This window comes from Salmo trutta, chromosome 25 (assembly GCF_901001165.1).
Source record: "Salmo trutta chromosome 25, fSalTru1.1, whole genome shotgun sequence".
Lineage (NCBI taxonomy): Eukaryota > Metazoa > Chordata > Actinopteri > Salmoniformes > Salmonidae > Salmo > Salmo trutta.
In genome coordinates, this window is record NC_042981.1 from 3,021,760 (window position 1) to 3,046,526 (window position 24,767).

At 46.7% G+C, this 24,767-nt stretch overlaps 1 protein-coding gene across 1 annotated transcript in view; it reads left to right on the top strand.

The window, feature by feature from the left end:
* LOC115161837 (polypeptide N-acetylgalactosaminyltransferase 16-like) overlaps positions 1–24,767 on the top strand; it is a 52,853-nt gene that overhangs the window by 14,238 nt on the left and 13,848 nt on the right. Inside the window, exons 2-6 of the mRNA XM_029712645.1 lie at positions 3,955–4,139; positions 5,577–5,675; positions 6,541–6,608; positions 12,401–12,466; positions 13,408–13,529. Of these exons, the coding sequence (XP_029568505.1) occupies positions 3,955–4,139; positions 5,577–5,675; positions 6,541–6,608; positions 12,401–12,466; positions 13,408–13,529 (540 nt within the window). The remainder of the gene's footprint in view (positions 1–3,954; positions 4,140–5,576; positions 5,676–6,540; positions 6,609–12,400; positions 12,467–13,407; positions 13,530–24,767) is intronic.

The following is a 24,767-nucleotide window of genomic DNA, read 5'->3' on the forward strand; positions in this document are numbered from 1 at the left end:
GCTCCTGAACTTATTTAGGCTTGTAATAACAAAGTTAATACTAATTGACTCAAGACATTTCAAGCTGAATTTGTAATTAATTTCGAAAAATTTCGAAAAACATAATTCCACTTTGACATTATGCGGTATTGTGTGTGACCCAAAAAATTGCTATTTAATCAATTTTAAATTCCGTCTGTAACACAACAACATTTGGAAAAAGTCCAGGGGTGTGAATAGTTTCTGAAGGGAATGGACTCGACGAGGTGTCGAAAGCGTTTCCACAGGGACGCTGGCCCATGTTGACTCCAATGCTTCCCACAGTTGTGTCAAGTTGGCTGGATGTAATTTGGGTGGTGGACAATTCTTGATACACACAGGAAACTGTTTAATCGTAGAAAAACCCAGCAGCATTGCAGTTCTTAACACACTCAAACCGGTGCGCTTGGCACCTAAAAAAAAATAAGTCTTAGCCCAAAGAAAATTCCCAAGAGTGATGACAATGAGAAGCAGAATTAGGCAATATCCAATGTCGATTCTGTCTTGGTGTCTTCTTGAATACCCCGTTCAAAGGCACATAAATATTTTGTCTTCCCCATTCACCCACTGAATGGCACACAGACACAATCCATGTCTCAATTGTCTCAAGGCTTAGAAATCCTTCTTTAACCGGTCTCTTCCCCTTTATCTACACTGATTGAAGTGGATTTAACAAGTCACATCAATAAGGGATCATAGCTTTCACCTGGATTCGCCTGGTCAGTCTATGTCATGGAAAGAGCAGGCGTTCTTGATGTTTTGTACACTCAGTGTATGTTGTTGTTTATCAAATCAAATTTATTTATATAGCCCTTCTTACATCAGCTGATATCTCAAAGTGATGTACAGAAAACCAGCCTAAAACCCCAAACAGCAAGCAATGCAGGTGTAGAAGCACGGTGGCTAGGAAAAACTCCCTAGAAAGGCCAAAACCTAGGAAGAAACCTAGAGAGGAACCAGGCTATGAGGGGTGGCCAGTCCTCTTCTGGCTGTGCCGGGTGGAGATTATAACAGCACATGGCCAAGATGTTCAAATGTTCATAAATGACCAGCAGGGTCAAATAATAATAATCATAGTAGTTGTCGAGGGTGCAACAAGTCACTAACACAAGAGTAAGTGTCAGTTGGCTTTTTCATAGCCGATCTTTGAGAGTATCTCTACCGCTCCTGCTGTCTCTAGAGAGTTGAAAACAGCAGGTCTGGGACAGGTAGCATGTCCGGTGAACAGGTCAGGGTTCCAGCAGGTCTGGGACAGCAGGTCTGGGACAGGTAGCACGTCCCTGACCTGCGTTTGGACGTTTATTGGACGTTCTTGGACATTTATATCCATCCAAGAGCGAACATTGTCAATGTAGCTGACATTTTAAACATCACTCAAGAAACAACATGGCACCGGGGGGCTCCTGACCAACTGTGCTGTTATTTTATTTGTTTTTGTTGCTGTTTTTAACTTTTTTTGCACATAATGTTTCCGCCATCATTTCCTATGACTGAAAATAGCTTCAAGGACATCAGAACAGTGATTACTCACCTCGAACTGGACGAGGATTTTTTTTCCTTATTAATGAGTCGGACGCAAAAGATATACTGCTCTTCCCGGAACAAAATCAGCGTTTATTCGTATGAAGAGGAGTCGCCGTTACAGAGGGCAAAGAGCCGGATGCCTGGTGAGACTGCGTCAGCAAGTGGACAATCCGCCTTTACCCTCCGTTCTACTGGCGAATGTGTATTTACTGGAGAATAAACTGGATGTGGTCTGTTCGAGACTATCCCATGAACGGGACATGTAGCTCAGTTGGTAGAGCATGGTGTTTGCAACGCCAGGGTTATGGGTTCGATTCCCACGGGGGACCAGTACGGATTTTTTTTTTAATGAAATGTATGCATTCACTACTGTAAGTCGCTCTGGATAAGAGCGTCTGCTAAAATGACAAAAATGTAAAATGACATTAAAAACTGTAATATCCAATGTTTCAGCGAGTCGTGGCTGAACATGCTGAAACAGCTGCTTCCGGTAAGATCAGGGGTTGGGGTGTGTGTCTCTCTATAACCAGAGGACCGTTAATAACACAGTGGACCGTTAATAACCTAGAGGACCGTTAATAACACAGGACCGTTAATAACCTAGAGGACCGTTAATAACACAGAGGACCGTTAATAACACAGAGGACCATTAATAACACAGGACCGTTAATAACACAGGACCGTTAATAGCACAGTGGACCGTTAATAACACAGAGGACCGTTAATAACCTAGAGGACCGTTAATAACACAGGACCGTTAATAGCACAGTGGACCGTTAATAACACAGAGGACCGTTAATAACCTAGAGGACCGTTAATAACCTAGAGGACCGTTAATAACCTAGAGGACCGTTAATAACACAGAGGACCGTTAATAACCTAGAGGACCGTTAATAACCTAGAGGACCGTTAATAACCTAGAGGACCGTTAATAACCTAGAGGACCGTTAATAACACAGAGGACCGTTAATAACACAGAGGACCGTTAATAACCTAGAGGACCGTTAATAACACAGTGGACCGTTAATAACCTAGAGGACCGTTAATAACACAGGACCGTTAATAACCTAGAGGACCGTTAATAACACAGAGGACCGTTAATAACACAGTGGACCGTTAATAACCTGGATGACCGTTAATAACACAGAGGACCGTTAATAACCTAGAGGACCGTTAATAACCTAGAGGACCGTTAATAACACAGAGGACCGTTAATAACACAGAGGACCGTTAATAACCTGGAGGACCGTTAATAACACAGAGGACCGTTAATAACCTAGAGGACCGTTAATAACACAGAGGACCGTTAATAACACAGAGGACCGTTAATAACACAGAGGACCGTTAATAACCTAGAGGACCGTTAATAACACAGAGGACCGTTAAGAACACAGTGGACCGTTAATAACCTAGAGGACCGTTAATAACACAGAGGACCGTTAAGAACACAGAGCTGAAGAATGCAGCTGTCTCTCTTCTCTCTACTCTTCTCTCCTTCCATTCCTCCTCTATTCTATTGTCTTTCACTCACTCCTACATCTCCTCTGTCTCACCTCTCAATTCTACGCCTCCTCTGTCTCCCCTCTCACTCCTACACCTCCTGTCTCCCCTCTCACTCCTACACCTCCTCTGTCTCCCCGCTCACTCCTACACCTCCTGTCTCCCCTCTCAGTCCTACACCTCCTCTGTCTCCCCGCTCACTCCTACACCTCCTCTGTCTCCCCTCTCACTCCTACACCTCCTCTGTCTCCCCTCTCACTCCTACACCTCCTCTGTCTCCCCTCTCACTCCTACACCTCCTCTGTCTCCCCTCTCACTCCTACACCTCCTCTGTCTCCCCTCTCACTCCTACACCTCCTCTGTCTCCCCTCTCACTCCTACACCTCCTGTCTCCCCTCTCACTCCTACACCTCCTCTGTCTCCCCTCTCACTCCTACACCTCCTCTGTCTCCCCTCTCACTCCTACACCTCCTGTCTCCCCTCTCACTCCTACACCTCCTCTGTCTCCCCTCTCACTCCTACACCTCCTCTGTCTCCCCTCTCACTCCTACACCTCCTCTGTCTCCCCTCTCACTCCTACACCTCCTCTGTCTCCCCGCTCACTCCTACACCTCCTCTGTCTCCCCTCTCACTCCTATGGTTAAAAGGTTCCAGATAACATCACGGTCATTATAGAGATCACTAACTGGGTTGTCTCAGATTATGGATCAGGTGGTAGAGTAGCTAAGCTTTTCAAATGAAGTTGATAGGGTCACCATCGAACTGTGTGAGAGACAAAGATGACATCAGAGTGTTGACATCCATCTTCTAACTGGTAACTCCTCTTTCCTCTTTACCTTTACTTCCTGAGTTTTGACCTCTTGAATCCTGACCTCTGTGTTTTGTTCTGCCCCCCCCCCCCCCCCCCCGCAGGTGACCCAGTCTCCGTGGGCGGAGCAGCAGCAGGGTCAGCTCATAGGTAGTTTCGATGAGAAGGCGTACCTGTTGGAGAAACAGCTGAAGGCGGGAGACGACCCCTACAGAGACCACGCCTTCAACCTGGCCGAGAGCGACCGCCTGGGCTCCGAACGGGCCATCAGAGATACACGGCACTACAGGTGACTACACACAGACCGACTGGGCTCAGAGCGGGCCATCAGAGATACACGGCACTACAGGTGACTGACTGGGCTCAGAGCGGGCCATCAGAGATACACACGACACTACACACAGACCGACTGGGCTCAGAGCGGGCCATCAGAGATACACAGCACTACACACAGACCGACTGGGCTCAGAGCGGGCCATCAGAGATACACACGACACTACAGGTGACTGACTGGGCTCAGAGCGGGCCATCAGAGATACACGGCACTACACACAGACCGACTGGGCTCAGAGCGGGCCATCAGAGATACACAGCACTACACACAGACCGACTGGGCTCAGAGCGGGCCATCAGAGATACACACGACACTACAGGTGACTGACTGGGCTCAGAGCGGGCCATCAGAGATACACAGCACTACACACAGACCGACTGGGCTCAGAGCGGGTCATCAGAGATACACACGACACTACACACAGACCGACTGGGCTCAGAGCGGGCCATCAGAGATACACACGACACTACACACAGACCGACTGGGCTCAGAGCGGGTCATCAGAGATACACACGACACTACACACAGACCGACTGGGCTCAGAGCGGGCCATCAGAGATACACGGCACTACACACAGACCGACTGGGCTCAGAGCGGGCCATCAGAGATACACACGACACTACAGGTGACTGACTGGGCTCAGAGCGGGCCATCAGAGATACACACGACACTACACACAGACCGACTGGGCTCAGAGCGGGTCATCAGAGATACACACGACACTACACACAGACCGACTGTGCTCAGAGCGGGCCATCAGAGATACACGGCACTACACACAGACCGACTGGGCTCAGAACGGGCCATCAGAGATACACGGCACTACACACAGACCGACTGGGCTCAGAGCGGGCCATCAGAGATACACACGACACTACACACAGACCGACTGGGCTCAGAACGGGCCATCAGAGATACACGGCACTACAGGTGACTACACACAGACCGACTGGGCTCAGAACGGGCCATCAGAGATACACACGACACTACACACAGACCTATTGGGCTCAGAACGGGCCATCAGAGATACACACGACACTACAGGTGACTACACACAGACCGACTGGGCTCAGAACGGGCCATCAGAGATACACACGACACTACACACAGACCGACTGGGCTCAGAACGGGCCATCAGAGATACACATGACACTACACAGAGACCGACTGGGCTCAGAACGGGTCATCAGATACACAACTCTACTCGAAAAGACACTCATGCAATGTCTGCACCTTCAACCATCATCCATAGGCTGGCATGGTATCATATGTCATTCGCTGTTATGATAGCAAACACTCATTGGGTTTTATAGTGAGTGGGGTGTACAGTACACAATGCACAGTAGGTGTGAATACTTTACTAAAACAATGTTGCTTCTTATTGTTTGTAGGTGTGCCTCCGTGAATTATGACGCTACCCTTCCTCCTACGAGCATCATCATCACCTTCAACAATGAGGCTCGCTCCACCCTGCTACGCACCATCAAAAGGTAAGGATCCACTGCTACAGAACACTAGAACACTGCTGTAGAACACTAGAACACTGCTGTAGAACACTAGAACACTGCTATGGAACACTAGAACACTGCTATAGAACACTAGAACACTGCTATAGAACACTAGAACACTGCTGGAGAACACTGCTGGAGAACACTAGAACACTGCTACAGAACACTAGAACACTACTAAACAACACTAGAACACTGCTGTAGAACACTAGAACACTGCTGTAGAACACTAGAACACTGCTGTAGAACACTGCTATAGAACACTAGAAAACTGCTATAGAACACTAGAACACTGCTATGGAACACTAAAACACTGCTATGGAACACTAGAACACTGCTGTAGAACACTAGAACACTGCTATAGAACACTAGAACACTGCTGTAGAACACTAGAACACTGCTATAGAACACTGCTGTAGAACACTGCTGTAGAACACTAGAACACTGCTATAGAACACTAGGATACTGCTATAGAACACTAGAACATTGCTGTAGAACACTGCTATAGAACACTAGAACACTGCTATAGAACAATACTATAGAAAACTAGAACACTGCTGTAGAACACTAGAACACTGCTATAGAACACTAGGATACTGCTATAGAACACTAGAACATTGCTGTAGAACACTGCTATAGAACACTAGAACACTGCTATAGAACAATACTATAGAAAACTAGAACACTGCTGTAGAACACTAGAACACTGCTGAAAAACACAAAGAACACACTCCAGCCTGCTACGCACCATCAAAAAGTAAAGCACTATTGTATGCCTCATACAATAAAGAATTAATTAAGAATTGACCATCTTATTTAGTGTTTAATGTTGTCTTCTCTCTCCCAGTGTCCTGTTGAGGAGCCCTCCCTCTCTGATCCAGGAGATCATCCTGATAGATGACTTCAGTACTGATCGTGAGGCCTCCCTGCTTTTTCTCAGTTCTCCTGTTTAAATAGTCTCTGGTCTTTACATGGCTCCCAGCATGAGTCTCTGAAAATAACTCTGCTCTCTGTGAGGTCCCTGTCGGTTCCGTTTCAGTCTCTACTCTTTATGAGGTTCTTTACATTGACACAAGAAGTGCTGAGCTGGTTCTCTCTGTCCCCACCTGCTGTGTTGTGCTGAGCTGGTTCTCTCTGTCTCCACCTGCTGTATTTTGGTCTGTCAGAACACACAGAAATGCATGAAGAGAGATTGTGAGATGGGGACAGGCATAGAGGGAGACCGTGAGAGGGTAATTCATAAAAACATGTTGAAGGATTTAGATAGCAGGAGAGAGGCTTTGTCCAGGGATGTACACTACATGACCAAAAGTATATGGACACCTGCTCGTCTAACATCTCATTCCAAAACCATGGGCATTAATATGGAGTTGGTCCCCCCTTTGCTGCTATAACAGCCTCCACTCTTCATGGAAAGGCTTTCCACTAGATATTGGATCATTGAGTGCGGGGACTCGCTTCCGTTCAGCCACAAGAGCATTAGTAAGGTTGGGCACTGATTTTGGGCGATTAGGCCTGGCTCGCAGTCGGCGTTCCAATTCATCCCAAATGTGTTTGATGGGGTTGAGGCCAGGGCTCTGTGCAGGCCAGTCAAGTTCTTCCACACCGATCTCGACAAACCATTTCGCTTTGTGCACAGGGGCATTGTCATGCTGAAACAGGAAAGGGCCTTCCCCAAACTGTTGCCACAAAGTTGGAAGAACAGAATCGTCTAGAATGTCATTGTATGCTGTAGCGTTAAGATTTCCCTTCTCCTCCCGAGTAGTGCAGCAGTCTAAGGCACAATATCGCAGTGCTTGAGGCGTCACTACAGCCCGGGTTGGATCTCAGGCTGTGTCACAGCCGGCGGTGACCGGGAGACCCATGAGGGGGGCGCACAATTGGCCCAGCGTTGTCCGGGTTAGGGGAGGGTTTGGCCGGCCAGGGTTTCCTTGTTCCATCACACTCTAGCGATTCCTTGTGGCGTGCCGGATGCAGTGCACGCTGACCAGGTCGCCAGCTGGACGGTGTATCCTCCGACACATTGGTGCGGCTGGCTTCCGGGTTAAGTGAGCACTGTGTCAAGAAGCAGTGCGGCTTGGTTGGGATCGTGTTTCGGAGGAAGCATGGCTCTCGACCTTCGCCTCTCTCGAGTCCGTAGGGGAGTTGCAGCGATGGGACAAGACTGTTACAACCAATTGGCTATCACGAAATTGGGGAGAAAAAGGGGTAAAAAGTACACAAACACACACATATATATATATATATATATATATATATATATATATATATATATATACATACATACATACATACATACATACATACATACATACATACATACATACATACATACATACATACATACATACATACATAGTTCCCTTTACTGGAACTAAGGGGCCTAGCCCGAACAATGAAAAACAGACCCAGACCATTATTCCTCCTCCACCAAACTTTACAGTTGGCACTATGCATTTGGGTAGGTAGAGTTCTCCTGGCATCTGCCAAACCCCGATTCGTCCGTTGGACTGTGAGATGGTGAAGCGTGATTCATCACTCCAGAGAACACGTGGAATCTTTGGACAATAAAATCGCAGAGTTACGCGGAAGATTAAACTACAAACGGGACATTAAAAACTGTAACATCTTATGCTTCACGGAGTCGTGGCTGAATGACGACAACATCAACATACAGCTGGCTGGTTATACGATGTACCGGCAGGATAGAACAGTGGCGTCTGGTAAGACAAGGGGCGGCGGTCTATGTATTTTGTAAATAACAGCTGGTGCACGATATCTAAGGAAGTCTCGAGCTATTGAGGTAGAGTATCTCATGATAAGCTGTAGACCACACTACCTACTGAGAGAGTTCTCATCTGTATTCTTAGTAGTTGTTTACATACCACCTCAGTCGGAGGTTGGCACTAAGACAGCATTGAATGAGCTGTATTCTGCCATAAGCAAACAAGAAAATGCTCACCCAGAGGCGGCTCTCCTAGTAGCCGGGGACTTTAATGCAGGGAAACTTCAATCAGTTTTACCAAATTTCTATCAGCATGTTAAATATGCAACCAGAGGGGAAAAAACTCAAGACCACCTTTACTCCACACACAGAGAAACATACAAAGCTCTCCCTCGCCCACTATTTGGCAAATCTGACCATAATTCTATACTCTTGATTCCTGCTTACAAGCAAAAACTAAAGCAGGAAGCACCAGTGACTAGATCAATAAAAAAAGTGGTCAGAGGAAGCAGATGCTAAGCTGCAGGACTGTTTTGCTAGCACAGACAGACTGGAATATGTTCCAGGTTTCCTCCGATGGCATTGAGGAGTAAACCACATCAGTCATCGGCTTCATCAATAAGTGCATTGATGACATCGTCCCCACAGTGACCGTACGAACATACCCCAACCAGAAGCCATGGATTACAGGCAGCATCCGCACTGAGCATCAAGGGTAGAGCTACCGCTTTCAAGGAGCGGGACTCTAACCCGGAAGCTTATAAGAAATCCTGCTATGCCCTCCGAAGAACCATCAAACAGACAAAGCATCAATACAGGACTAAGATCGAATCATACTACACCGGCTCTGACGCTCTTCGGATGTGGCAGGGCTTGCAAACCATTCCAGACTACAAAGGGAAGCACAGCCGAGAGCTGCCGAGTGACACGAGCGTACCAGACGAGGTAAACTACTTAAATGCTCGCTTCGAGGCAAATAACACTGAAACATGCATGAGAGCACCAGCTGTTCCAGAAGACTGTGTTATCACGCTCTCCTCAGCCGATGTGAGTAAGACCTTTAAACAGGTCAACATTCACAGGACCGCAGGGCCAGACGGATTACCAGGACGTGTACTGCGAGCATGCGCGGACCAACTGGCAAGTGTCTTCACTGACATTTTCAACCTCTCCCTGTCCGAGTCTGTAATACCAACATGTTTTAAGCAGACCACCATAATCCCTGTGCCCAAGAACACGAAGGTAACCTGCCTAAACAACTACTGACCCGAAGCACTCACGTCTGTAGCCATGAAGTACTTTGAAAAGGCTGGTCAAGGCTCACATCAACACCATCATCCCAGAAACCCTAGACTCACTCCGATATGCATACCGCCCCAACCGATCCCCAGATGATGCAATCTCTATTGCGCTCTACACTGCCCTTTCCCACCTGGACAAAAGGAACACCTATGTGAGAATGCTATTCATTAACTACAGCTCAGCGTTCAACACCATAGTGCCCTCAAAGCTCATCACTAAGGACCCTGGGACTAAACACCTCCCTCTGCAATTGGATCCTGGACTTCCTGACGGGCTGCCCCCAGGTGGTGAGGGTAGGTAACGACACATCCGCCATGCTGATTCTCAACGCAGGGGCCCCTCAGGGGTGCATGCTCAGTCCCCTCCTGTACTCCCTGTTCACTCATGACTGCACGGCCAGGCACGACTCCAACACCATCATTCAATTTGCCGACGACACAACAGTGGTAGGCCTGATCACCGACAATGACGAGACAGCCGATAGGGAAGTGGTCAGAGACCTGGCCGTGTGGTGCCAGGACAACAACCTCTCCCTCAATGTGATCAAGACAAAAGAGATGATTGTGGACTACAGGAAAATGAGGACGGAGCACGCCCCGGCCAAATCTGGACGACCCTGGGCCAATTGTGTGCCGCCCTATGGGACTCCCAATCACGGCCGGTTGTGATACAGCCTGGAATCGAACCATGGGTCTGTAGTGACGCCTCTAGCACTGAGATGCAGTGACTTAGACCGCTGCGCCACTCGGGAGCCCAAACCCAGACTTCTCAGGGAGTATACACCATTGAATACTCCATTGTGAACACACCCATACACCCACCCACCCACAGACACACACACACACACACACACACACACACACACACACAATCTGGCTAAAAGTATGGAACATCTGTCTCATGTGGACCAGAGAATCCCCCCCCCCCCCCCACCCACCAGCTGTCCTGTCCCTTGGACTAAAACAAATACACACACACTCTAATACACACACACACACACACGCACTCACTCTAATACACACATCCAAGAACACACTCTAATACACACACACACTAATACAGACACACACACACACACACTCTAATACACACACACACTCTAATACACACACACTCACACACTGTAATACACACACACACTCTAATACACACACACACTCACACACTCTAATACACACACACACTCTAATACACACACACACACTCTAATACACACACACACTCTGACACACACACACACACACACACACTCACACACTCTAATACACACACACTCTGATACACACATCCAAGCACACACTCTAATACACACACATACTCACACACTCTAATACACACACACACACTCTGATACACACACACACTCACACACTCTAATACACACACACACACTCTGATACACACACACACTCACACACTCTAATACACACACACACACTCTGATACACACAATCATACACTCTAATACAGGTATTCCCACCCAGATGTAGGTGCAATGCCATCGGGGGTACGCCAAATAAACATGTGATTCACATATTATTAAAAATAAAAATAAAATAGTAGCAGTCAGCCATCCAGTCATCCAGTCAGTCAGTCATCCAGTCAGTCATCCAGTCATCCAGTCAGTCAGTCAGTCAGTCAGTCAGTCAGTCAGTCAGTCAGTCATCCAGTCAGTCAGTCAGTCATCCAGTCAGTCAGTCATCCAGTCATCCAGTCAGTCAGTCATCCAGTCAGTCATCCAGTCAGTCATCCAGTCATCCAGTCAGTCAGTCATCCAGTCAGTCATCCAGTCAGTCAGTCAGTCATCCAGTCAGTCAGTCATCCAGTCAGTCATCCAGTCATCCAGTCAGTCAGTCAGTCATTCAGCCATCCAGTCATCCAGTCATCCAGCCAGTCAGTCAGTCATCCAGTCAGTCAGCCAGTCAGTCAGCGATCCAGTCAGCCAGTCAGTCAGTCAGCCAGTCAGTCAGTCAGCCAGTCAGTCAGTCATCCAGTCAGCCAGTCATCCAGTCAGCCAGCCAGTCAGTCAGTCAGTCATCCAGTCAGCCAGCCAGTCAGTCAGTCAGTCAGCCAGTCAGCCAGTCAGCCAGCCAGTCAGTCAGTCAGTCAGCCAGCCAGCCAGTCAGTCAGTCATCCAGTCAGTCAGCCAGCCAGTCAGTCAGTCATCCAGTCAGCCAGCCAGTCAGTCAGTCAGTCAGCCAGTCAGCCAGTCAGCCAGCCAGTCAGTCAGTCAGTCAGTCAGTCAGCCAGCCAGCCAGTCAGTCAGTCATCCAGTCAGTCAGTCAGCCAGCCAGTCAGTCAGTCATCCAGTCAGTCAGTCAGCCAGTCAGCCAGTCAGCCAGTCAGTCAGCCAGCCAGTCAGCCAGTCAGCCAGCCAGTCAGCCAGCCAGCCAGTCAGTCAGCCAGTCAGCCAGCCAGCCAGTCAGCCAGTCAGCCAGCCAGTCAGTCAGTGTGGTGTATGACGTGACAGAGACCATCATCTGGCATTGCATTGTGGATGGAACAAGGACCTGTTCCTAAATAATAATAATAATCCCTGGGTTTTGGTCATTTTATGTGTAAACAATAAATGTACAATCACAGTTTGTGTGTGTGTGTGTGTGTGTGTGTGTGTGTGTGTGTGTGTGTGTGTGTACGTGTGTGTTCTATTTGTGACGTGACATCCCTTCCTCTTTTCCAGCTGAGGACTGTCAACTGCTCTCTCAGATCCCCAAAGTACGCTGCCTGAGGAACGGACGCCGAGAGGGTGAGTAGTGTGCGTGTGTGTGTGTGTGTGTGCGTGTGGGTGCGCGTGTGCGTGTGTAGGCTTGGGTGGTATACAGTATCCCAGGGTATTTGGTTTTTCAGAACCGTCAATATGTCAAAACTATTTCTTTTAAGTTTTTCCCCAAAACTTTGAATATTTGTAGCTACTTTTTAAGTACCTGCAGTCAACTTGTGCAATACGTTTACCGTAGTTCCCCAGAACAGTTGAGCCAGTCTCACACTGCTCACTTAACCCGGGAAGCCAGCCGCACCAACGTGTCAGAGGAAAACACCGTACACCTGGCGACCGTGTCAGCGTGCACTGCGCTAGGCCCGCCACAGGAGTCGCTAGAGCGCAATGGGACAAGGACATCCCTGCCGGACAAACCCTTCCTCTAACCCAAACGACGCCGGGCCAATTGTGAGTCGCCTCATGGGTCTCCCGGTCAGGGCCGGATCTAGTTCCCATGCCCAAGCACTCCAGTGCGTTAGACCTCTGCGCCACTCGGGAGACCACAGATTGTAGTTTTGAGAACAGAAAACTGTATTGAGATCAAATGTTTCATCGATGAGAAAATGTGCAGAATGTCGGCCCAAAATCCATCTCTTTCCATCTTCTCCCACTGCCTGCCACTGGGCTTCCTACTCACTACCATATTTGGTAGCGAATGCAAACACCATGCGGATGCTTCACGTTTATACGTCCGGTGAATTATCTGGTTCATTATTCTATCTGTGGTTGTAGTGTCATGTCAATGCATCATAATGCAGGAACCTCAACGTCTCGACTCTCTACATACAGACATGGCTCTAGGTACAGTTACCCCCAAGCCTTTGGGAAGCAGCTTTACAACTAGACACCTTGATGTTCTCTCTATCAGTAGCCAGAGGTCTGGTTAGCTGTTTTCCCATGCTCATACTGTACTCTTATCTGTGTCCTAGGACTGATCCGGTCCCGGGTACGAGGGGCAGACTCAGCCTCTGCCTCTATCCTGACCTTCCTGGACAGCCACTGTGAAGTCAACACTGATTGGCTACAGCCCATGATCCAGAGGGTCAAAGAAGTACGCACTCACTCACTCACTCACTCACACATGCATGCATGCACACTCAAACACACACACACACTCGGCTCCAGCCCGTGATACAGAAGTTGCCTGATGACTCACGCTCAAGTCTTCCTCTGTCGTTCACTAGAGACTTTAGTCTTAATCACAAAGTTGGAGGCACAGAATCATCTAGAATGTCATTGTATGCTGTAGCGTTGAGATTTCACTTCAATGGAACTAAGGGACCCGAAACCATGAAAAACAACCCCAGACCATTATTCCTCCTCCACCAAACTTTACAGTTGGCACTAAGTATGCGGTTAGGTAGCGTTCTCCTGGCCTCCGTCAAACCCAGATTCGTCTGTCGAACTGCCAGATAGTAAAGCGTGATTCATCACACTCCAGAGAATGCGTTTCCACTGCTCCAGTGTCCAATGGCGGCGAGCTTTACACCACTCCAGCCGATGCTTGGCATTGCGCTTGGTGATCTTAGGCTTGTGTGTGGCTGCTTGGCCATGGAAACCCATTTCATGAAGCTCCCGACAAACAGTTATTGTGTTGACGTTGCTTCCAGGTTGATAAAGGAATTTTATATCTTAATGATAATAATCAATAATCAATTCGCCTTGACTAATTCCCAAGGTTTGTAAGACAATGGGTTATAATAATTAGGCAAGGACTCAGCTTTCTGCAAAAGGTTCATTCAGCTTTATTCCTTCGTTCTGAGGTCAAGATAACAAAACAGTCATTATATAGTTTCTTCCTTACTTACGCACATGCATTTACACACAAACTGTTGGTGAACTGCATCTCCCCTTTGACTTCCCACACTGTTTATCACTATCCAGCTCTGCCTTTTCCTTTCCCTCAAGGTTAGGAACCCCTTGAAGTGTTTTACTCCCTCTACCATCTGTCCTCTGCTCTCTTGGGCACACGAAATACACACCACACACATTTCTCTCCCTCTCCAGCCTCTACTAGACTTTCTGGGACTAATCGGACTAATCGTTCATTACATTGATTATTCATTATTAACCATGCTACATGACTAATAATTCATAATGGTTTATTGATTCATTTACCTTTATTAGATAATTCTCTTATCACAGGTGCAGCTTGGAACTCAGTGAGTGTTGCAACCGAGGACAGATGATTTTTACACGCTACGTGCTTCAGCACTCGGCGGTCACGTTCTGGGAGTTTGTGTGGCCTACCACTTCGCGGCTGAGCCGTTGTTGCTCCTAGATGTTTCCACTTCACAATATCAGCACTTACAGCTGACCAGGGCAACTCTAGCAGGGCAGAAATGTGACGAACTGACCTGTTGGAAAGCTGGCATCCTAAAACACTGAGCTCTTCTACTTCCAAAGTTTGTCTGTGGAGATTGTGTGCCTGTGTGCTCGATTTTATATACCTGTCAGCAACAGGTATGGCTGAAATAGCCGAATCCACTCATTTGAAGGGGTGTCCACATACTTTTCTATATATAGTGTACTTAAATCTGAATCTGCCATCATTGAAAGTAATTTGGGTGACGTCATAGTCGCAGGAAGTAGGGTTCCCGGGGGGGAAAAAAAATCTGAATATTCATTTTTTTTAAATTCATAAATACAATAACATTTTTTAAATAAAAAAAATGATTCACAAAAGTAGCTGGCCCTTTACTAGTCCTCTATTAGTGGACCGATATAGCCGCATGTAGCTTGAAAACATTTAACATATCTGCACACCCCCTTTCTATAATAATTCACCCCCAAACATCTTCCTGCGACTATGGGTGACGTCATTTGTGGTAGAAACAAAGTACTCAGCGATTGGATCGTCTCTAACTAATAGTGTCAAACCACAGCCAATTGGAAACGCTGCTTCACCCACGTGTTTTCTGGCTCAACCCATTGGTTTCTGGGACCAAACAATCAGACCAAACCCCGAATGTGTTCGCATTGAAAGGTCGGGGAGGGATTCAAATCCAGACTCATTGCAGAGAAGAAAAAAAACGAATGTTTGTGTGCGTGACGTTTGGCCGGACTCCAATTCGAATGTTAGTCCGTTATTACCTAGTTCCTTAAATAGCCTGGACCCATATTTGCTAAATATTTTGAGTCCACATTGTTCTAATTGCCTTGCTTTCAGTATAGAAATGCGTTGTTAAACATCGTCTATAACATTCTCACTGATATAGAGGCTAGGCCTACTGTAAATTACAGTCTGGACATGGGCATACCAAACGTAGTCAATAAGCAAGATAAAACTCACTAGGCTATTGAGAACTTTTTTTTAAAAGACAGTTTATAAATTGTTATCAAATTCTACTAAAAAGGATGTTGTTTTAATGTGTCTAAATACAGTTCCAGGTACCATCATTGGTCCCTGTGGGTGTACAGTATAATACAGGCAAGGCAACACACTATGGAGGGTTTAACTCACACCCACACTGTTCCCAGGAGCTGGATAAAGGTCCATTATAAAGAGAGAGAGAGGAGGGATGTTATACTGTTCCCAGGAGCTGGATAAAGGTCCATTATAAAGAGAGAGAGGAGGGATGTTATACTGTTCCCAGGAGCTGGATAAAGGTCCATTATAAAGAGAGAGAGGAGGGATGTTATACTGTTCCCAGGAGCTGGATAAAGGTCCATTATAAAGAGAGAGAGGAGGGATATTATACTGTTCCCAGGAGCTGGATAAAGGTCCATTATAAAGAGAGAGAGGAGGGATGTTAATGTTATACTGTTCCCAGGAGCTGGATAAAGGTCCATTATAAAGAGAGAGAGGAGGGATGTTAATGTTATACTGTTCCCAGGAGCTGGATAAAGGTCCATTATAAAGAGAGAGAGGAGGGATGTTAATGTTATACTGTTCCCAGGAGCTGGATAAAGGTTCATTATAAAGAGAGAGAGGAGAGATGTTATACTGTTCCCAGGAGCTGGATAAAGGTTCATTATAAAGAGAGAGAGGATGGATGTTAATGTTATACTGTTCCCAGGAGCTGGATAAAGGTTCATTATAAAGAGAGAGAGGAGGGATGTTAATGTTATACTGTTCCCAGGAACTGGATAAAGGTCCATTATAAAGAGAGAGAGGAGGGATGTTAATGTTATACTGTTCCCAGGAGCTGGATAAAGGTCCATTATAAAGAGAGAGAGGAGGGATGTTAATGTTATACTGTTCCCAGGAGCTGGATAAAGGTCCATTATAAAGAGAGAGAGGAGGGATGTTAATGTTATACTGTTCCCAGGAGCTGGATAAAGGTCCATTATAAAGAGAGAGAGGAGGGATGTTAATGTTATACTGTTCCCAGGAGCTGGATAAAGGTCCATTATAAAGAGAGAGAGGAGGGATGTTAATGTTATACTGTTCCCAGGAGCTGGATAAAGGTCCATTATAAAGAGAGAGAGGATGGATGTTAATGTTATACTGTTCCCAGGAGCTGGATAAAGGTCCATTATAAAGAGAGAGAGGAGGGATGTTAATGTTATACTGTTCCCAGGAGCTGGATAAAGGTTCATTATAAAGAGAGAGAGGAGAGATGTTATACTGTTCCCAGGAGCTGGATAAAGGTTCATTATAAAGAGAGAGAGGATGGATGTTAATGTTATACTGTTCCCAGGAGCTGGATAAAGGTCCATTATAAAGAGAGAGAGGAGGGATGTTAATGTTATACTGTTCCCAGGAGCTGGATAAAGGTCCATTATAAAGAGAGAGAGGAGGGATGTTAATGTTATACTGTTCCCAGGAGCTGGATAAAGGTCCATTATAAAGAGAGAGAGGAGGAATGTTAACAACGTAATACTGTTTACAAATATAATGTTTTTATAAACATAATGGAACCATCTTACAGATCATATTTGTTTTTTTAATCAAATTAAACTGGAAAAAAATACAAATAAAAATATTTTTTTTACAACCAAAAACAATTTTTCTAAATAGGAAGCATGATGTCATAAAAGCATGATGTCATAAAAGCATGATGTCATAAAAGCATGATGTCATAAACCGCTTCTCTCGTTCCATGGGGACTGTCTTCCCACTGGGCACAAAACCCGGTTGAATCAACGTTGAAACAAGGTCATTTGTCAACGTATTGTGACGTGGAATCTACGTGGAAAATACAGTGGATTTGAAAAAAATAAATCATACATTTTAATTTGAAATTTCAACCACAGGATTATGTTACCAATGTAACCAAATTTCAACATAGATAAACCTTGTATAACATACGTTGAATTTGATTTTCAATGTTATTTGTATTTATTATGGATCCCCATTAGTTCTTGTCAAGGTAGCAGCTACTCTTCCTGGGGTTTATTATGGATCCCCATTAGTTCCTGCCAAGGCAGCAGCTACTCTTCCTGGGGGTTTATTATGGATCCCCGTTAGTTCCTGCCAAGGCAGCAGCTACTCTTCCTGGGGGTTTATTATGGATCCCCATTAGTTCCTGCCAAGGCGGTAGCTACTCTTCCTGGGGTTTATTATGGATCCCCATTAGTTCCTACCAAGGCAGCAGCTACTCTTCCTGGGGGTTTATTATGGATCCCCATTAGTTCCTGTCAAGGCAGCAGCTACTCTTCCTGGGGTTTATTATGAATCCCCATTAGTTCCTGCCAAGGCAGCAGCTACTCTTCCTGGGGGTTTATTATGGATCCCCATTAGTTCCTGCCAAGGCAGCAGCTACTCTTCCTGGGGTTTATTATGGATCCCCATTAGTTCCTGCCAAGGCAGCAGCTACTCTTCATGGGTGTCCAAGCTGTGTGCAAGTATTTTAAACAGACAGCTCGGTCAATCCCTCTTACAAAAACTGGAGTCCAGCAAAAGGAAGTTTATACAATTTTGAAAAACATTACAATACATTAACAGATTTCACAACACTCTGTGTGCCCTCAGGCATAGAGTTCCATGTAGTCATGGCTCTATGTAGTACTGTGCGCCTCCCATAGTCTGTTCTGGATTTGGGGACTGTGAAGAGACCTCTGGTGGCAGGTCTTGTGGGATATGCATGGGTGTCCGAGCTGTGTGCCAGTAGTTTAGACAGACAGCACGATGAATTAAACATGTCAATACCTCTCATAAATACAAGTAGTGATGAAGTCAATCTCTCTTCCACTTTGAGCCAGGAGAGATTGACATGCATATTATTAATGTTATCTCTCTGTGTACATCCAAGAGCCAACCGTGCTGCCCTGTCCTGAGCCAATTGCAATTTTCCTAAGTCCCTCTTTGTGGCACCTGACCGTACGACTGAACAGTGGTCCAGGTGTGACTAAACTAGGGCCTGTAGGACCTGCCTTGTTGATAGTGTTGTTTAGAAGGCAGAGCAGTGTTTTATTATGGACAGACTTCTCCCCATCTTAGCTATCTTAGTTATATCAATATGTTTTGACCATGACAGTTCACAATCCAGGGTAACTCCAAGCAGTTTAGTCACCTCAACTTGCTCAATTTCCACATTATTTATTTCAATATTTAGTTGAGTTTTTTTCCCAAATACAATGCTTTTAGTTTTAGAAATATTTAGGACTTACTTATTCCTTGCCACCCGTTCTGAAACTAACTGCAGCTCTTTGTTAAGTGTTGCTGTCATTTCAGTCGCTGTAGTAGCTGACGTGTATAGTGTTGAGTCATCCGCGTACATAGACACATTATCTTTACTCAAAGTGACATGTCGTTAGTAAAGATTGAACAAAGTAAGGGGCCTAAACAGCTACCCTGGGGAATTCCTGCTTCTACCTGGATTATGTTGGAGAGGCTTCCATTAAATAACACCCTCTGTGTTATGTTAGTGTCACAAAATCCTTCGTTCTGTTGAAAGGAGGACCAAGGCGCAGCAGGTATGTGAATACTCATATTTTAATTTCAAAAAAAGGAGTAAAGCATCCACTGAAAAAAACAATAAACACAACAGGGACAGTCTTACAGGCATACAAAAAACGCAGTGCAAGAACAACCATCCACAACCCCAAAGAAAAACACACACACCTATATAGGACTTCCAATCAAAGGCAACTATACACACCTGCCTTCAATTGGAAGTCCCAATCATCCACACAAACATTCCCAACACAAACATGCCACGTCCTGACCCCAAAACTAAAACACTAGCTCCATCTGCTGGTCAGGACGTGACAGTACCCCCCCCCTCAAGGTGCAGACCCCGGAATGCACCTACCAACAGAAAAACACCAACAAAAAACCCATAAACAATAACCCCTAAACAATAAGGGAGGGAAGGGAGGGTGGCTGCCGTCACCGACGGCACTGTGCTACACCCTCCCTCCCCAACCCACCTATCCTGGAGGTGGCTCAGGTGCAGGCCGTGGACCTCGCTCCACCTTCGGCGTCTCCCACTTTGATGGCGCCGATAGCTGCGCCGGGCAGACGGGCCCCTCGGGCTGGGCCGGAGGGCAGGAGGGCCCCTCGGGCTGGGCCGGAGGGCAGGAGGGCCACTCGGGCTGGGCCGGAGGGCAGGAGGGCCACTCGGGCTGGGCCGGAGGGCAGGAGGGCCACTCGGGCTGGGCCGGAGGGCAGGAGGGCCACTCGGGCTGGACCGGAGGACAGGAGGGCCACTCGGGCTGGACCGGAGGACAGGAGGGCCACTCGGGCTGGACCGGAGGACAGGAGGGCCACTCGGGCTGGACCGGAGGACAGGAGGGCCACTCGGGCTGGACCGGAGGACAGGAGGGCCACTCTGGCAGATCCTGACAGGCAGGGCACCCTGGCAGATCAGGGCAGTCGGGCCACCCTGGCAGAACCGGGCAGTCGGGCCACCCTGGCAGAACCGGGCAGTCGGGCCACCCTGGCAGAACCGGGCAGTCGGGCCACCCTGGCAGAACCGGGCAGTCGGGCCACTCTGGCGGCTTCTGACTAGCGGGCGGCTCTGGCGACTCCTGACTGGCGGGCAGCTCTGGTGACTCCTGACTGGCGGGCAGCTCTGGTGACTGTTGACTGGCGGGCAGCTCTGGTGACTGTTGACTGGCGAGGCTGGGCTGACACACTAGACTCCTGATGCGTGGGGCTGGTATTGGACGTGCCAGCCTGGAGACACGCACCTCCATGCTAGTGCGTCTAGCGGGAAACACCGGACCGAAAGGGCGCACTGGCGGTCTTGAGTGCAGGGTTGGCATCACTCCTTCCGGCTCGATGCTCCCCTTGCCCTGGCACCTGCGGGGCGCTGGTACTGGGCGAACTGGGCTGTGCGTCCGTATAGGCGAGATGGTGCGTACCACAGCGTAACATGGCGCCCTCCACCTCATTCGCACCTCCCTGTAATCACGGGTAGCTGGCTTACGGCTCTTCCCTGGCCTGGCCAAGCTACCCGTGTGCCCCCCCCAAAAAAAAATCTTGGGGCTGCCTCTCGGGTTTCCTTAGCTCCCTCTCCTCATAGAATCGCCTCTCCGCTCTCGCCGCTTCAATCTCCCACTGCGGGAGGCGATAATCCCCAGCCTGAGTCCATGGTCCCTCTCCGTCCAGGATTTGCTCCCACGTCCATTGGTCCATCACGTTGAACTCCTGTGGCTCCTTCCTCTTCCGCTGCTTGGTCCTTTTGTGGTGGGTGGTTCTGTAACGGCTGTCTTCAGAGATGGACCAAGGCGCAGCGGGATTGTGGACACTCATGTTTATTAAATCAACAAAACAAGTAAAGTATCCACTGGAAAATCAAAAACAGTACTCACGACAGCAAACAGTTTTGCAGGCTCACAAAGCAAGTGCAAAAACAACCACCCACAACCCCAAAGAAAAACACACACACCTATATAGGACTTCCAATCAAAGGCAACTATACACACCTGCCTTCAATTGGAAGTCCCAATCATCCACACAAACATTCCCAACACAAACATGCCACGTCCTGACCCCAAAACTAAAACACTAGCTCCATCTGCTGGTCAGGATGTGACAGTTAGACAGGTAACTCTTTATCCACATTATAGCAGGGGGTGTAAAGCCATAACACATACATTTTCCCCTCTCAACCATACAATTGTTAAATTCCTCATCAATCCACAGGGATTTAACAGTTTTTACACTTATTTTTATTAATGGTTGCTTGCTTATTAGTAACTGGAATATGCAAGTAGATAAATGTGACAATACATCGTCCTAGGGGTTTCAAGCTCTGGTTGATTTTGAAATGTTCTTTTATTTATTGGTATTGAAAGGTGTTTGGTTATCAACGCAACCAAATATCAACATTTGCGGTAGATGTATCTTCTGATTGGATAGTTCCATCGGAGCCGGCTGACTTATGGCCTCACCAAAGGCCGGCGTATGAGTCGTGTGATTTATTTTAGAATTGTATTGTTTTGAATTGTAATGACCCTAACCAAGATGTCTGCTTTGAAGCCTCTCTCAGTTACGCTCGTCGACGGAAGGATCGGACCAAGGTGCAGTGTGGTAGGCGTACATATTAAATGAACACACGAAAACAAAACAAATACAAGCGAAAAACGTAACGTTTAGTAGGGCAACACAGCCACAGTACCAAAAAAACAAGATCCCACAAACTAAAGTGGGAAAAAGGCTGCCTAAGTATGATCCCCAATCAGAGACAACGATAGACAGCTTGCCTCTGATTGGGAACCATACCCGGCCAACAAAGAAATAGAAAACATAGATTTCCCACCCTAGTCACACCCTAACCTAACCAAATAGAGAATTAAAGGTCAGGGCGTGACTCTCTCACTTAGAAGATGTCTCTATTTTTTGCATTTTGTTCGCCGGCGCTGTAGTCACACAAAATAATACAAATGTTATTATTCATTTTTTTGGAGCTCATTTGAATTGAAATAGGTTGTGAAGGGTTGAGGCTTTATCTTCACATACTAAATCAGACCAATACATCCACTTTATAGAAATAGAACATCGCTATCAGCAAAGATGATTGGATATATGGACTTATCCTGCTAGCATACAGTCACTGCTCTTCCTGTCCCGTCTTGTCCACCAGCTTCGCTCTGCTTTCTTCTCCCACCCGCTTCTGGTGAGTTTTTCCACTTTAATCTGGCTTTAATTCCAGTTTGTCTACACATTAATAATTTATATGTTGGATTCACGTCTCTATCTCAACCAAAAAATCTTACGTTTTAAAAGAATTGAACTAAATCAAATCAAACTTTATTTATAGTGATTTTAATTAGATTTTTGGTATTATCTCAACTGCAATCCAGGTCATTCGGTTCTGCTATTAGATAAAGCAGAGTGATAACACATTAATCCGTTCTATAAATGATACAATATCTGACAGTGTATCCCCATTTGAACTATGTCGTGCTTTTAAATGGTTGTGTCGTGGGAATTCAAAACAGGGACGCTGGAAAGTCAATTTGAATCACTCCTTATTGTCAGCAAGCTGGAGAGGTCACGGTCAAACTGACATGCAGAAAGAACTGGGCTGAATTCAGCTCTTAAAGGGGGAGTTATTTTTTATATACGGCTACATAAAACCCACATTAATATGATTCATTGGATTGGGTTCCTACATGTGACTGGCTGTGTCTCCGTCTCTTAACTTAAACATATTCTGGGCGTTCTGCCAGATAGTCCTAAAGATGGGGTCTTGATGCCCCCCCCCCCCCCCCCCCCCTCATATCTTTACCAACCACAGGCAGGAAACAAGGATTGTTTATGACACCAAAAACAAGATGATCATTTTCAAGGCTGTCTCTTTACACAACTAAAATGTCCTTCACAGTTTAAAGAGCAGTGATAGACATTTGGGTAACAACTACACCAACAATTAGACATTGTTTTTCCATTGGAATTTAGTTGTGTTTTTAGATGTTTGAATGCGTAGTGATAACACATTGGAAATCATACTAACTTTTGGCACTTTTTTCTTCTTCTTTTAAGTGGGTGAATATAGATTGTAATCTCATTGATCAATGTCTCAACCAAATATTACCCAATTATCCACGTTGAAATAACATGGTGTGCCCAGTGGGTTTATGCATTAACATTTGCACGTCTAAACAAAATACTAGGCTCGTTAATTTTATTGTTGCCTATGTGCAAAGCAGATTCCCAAACTCCACTGTTGGTATAGTGTAACATTATAGGAGGACTGAATATTTAGCAGGAGTATTTGTTTACACTCTGTTTTATTTAGTAGGAGTCTTTGTTTACACTCTGTTTTATTTAGTAGGAGTCTTTGTTAATTAGACCAGGGCCTTTGTTAATGAGGATGGATAGCCTACTTGAACAAGTGAAATGCAGGTATGTGAATTTTGAATAATGAGAGAGAGAGAAAAAAAGAGAGAGAGAGAGGGAAGGAGAGAGAGAGGGAAGGAGAGAGAGACAGGGAAGGAGAGAGGGGGAAGGAGAGAGAGGGAAGGAGAGAGAGGGAAGGAGAGAGAGAGGGAAGGAAGGAGAGAGAGGGAAGGAGAGAGAGGGAAGGAGAGAGAGAGAGGGAAGGAGAGAGAGAGGGAAGGAGAGAGAGAGAGGGAAGGAGAGAGAGAGAGGGGGAAGGAGAGAGAGAGGGAAGGAGAGAGAGAGAGGGAAGGAGAGAGAGAGAGGGAAGGAGAGAGAGAGAGGGAAGGAGAGAGGGAAGGAGAGAGAGAGAGAGGGGGAAGGAGAGAGAGAGGGAAGGAGAGAGAGAGAGGGAAGGAGAGAGAGAGAGGGAAGGAGAGAGAGAGAGAGGGAAGGAGAGAGAGAGGGGGAAGGAGAGAGAGAGGGAAGGAGAGAGAGAGGGAAGGAAGGAGAGAGAGAGAGAGAGGGAAGGAGAGAGGGAAGGCGAGGGAAGGAGAGGGGGGGTTATGATGACATCCATCCATCTGGAAATGTAGCATCTCCTCCTACTGTGATAGATCAGAGTGGATCATGAAACAGCCCTTTACAATTATAATTGTTTCAAGCTGTTGAGTGGTTCTTCCCAAAGCCCTCTGAGTGCAGTTTCAAGCTGTACTCTCCCCTCCCCCACACTTCCTGACTCCCTGACACAGTGAACACAGATTACACCCTGGGTTCAATCTGGGTTCAACACAGAGTACCCCCTGGGTTCAATCTGGGTTCAACACAGAGTATACCCTGGGTTCAATCTGGGTTCAACACAGAGTACACCCTGGGTTCAATCTGGGTTCAACACAGAGTACCCCCTGGGTTCAACACAGAGTACCCCCTGGGTTCAATCTGGGTTCAACACAGAGTACACCCTGGGTTCCATCTGGGTTCAACACAGAGTACACCCTGGGTTCAATCTGGGTTCAACACAGAGTACACCCTGGGTTCAATCTGGGTTCAACGCCGAGTACCCCCTGGGTTCAA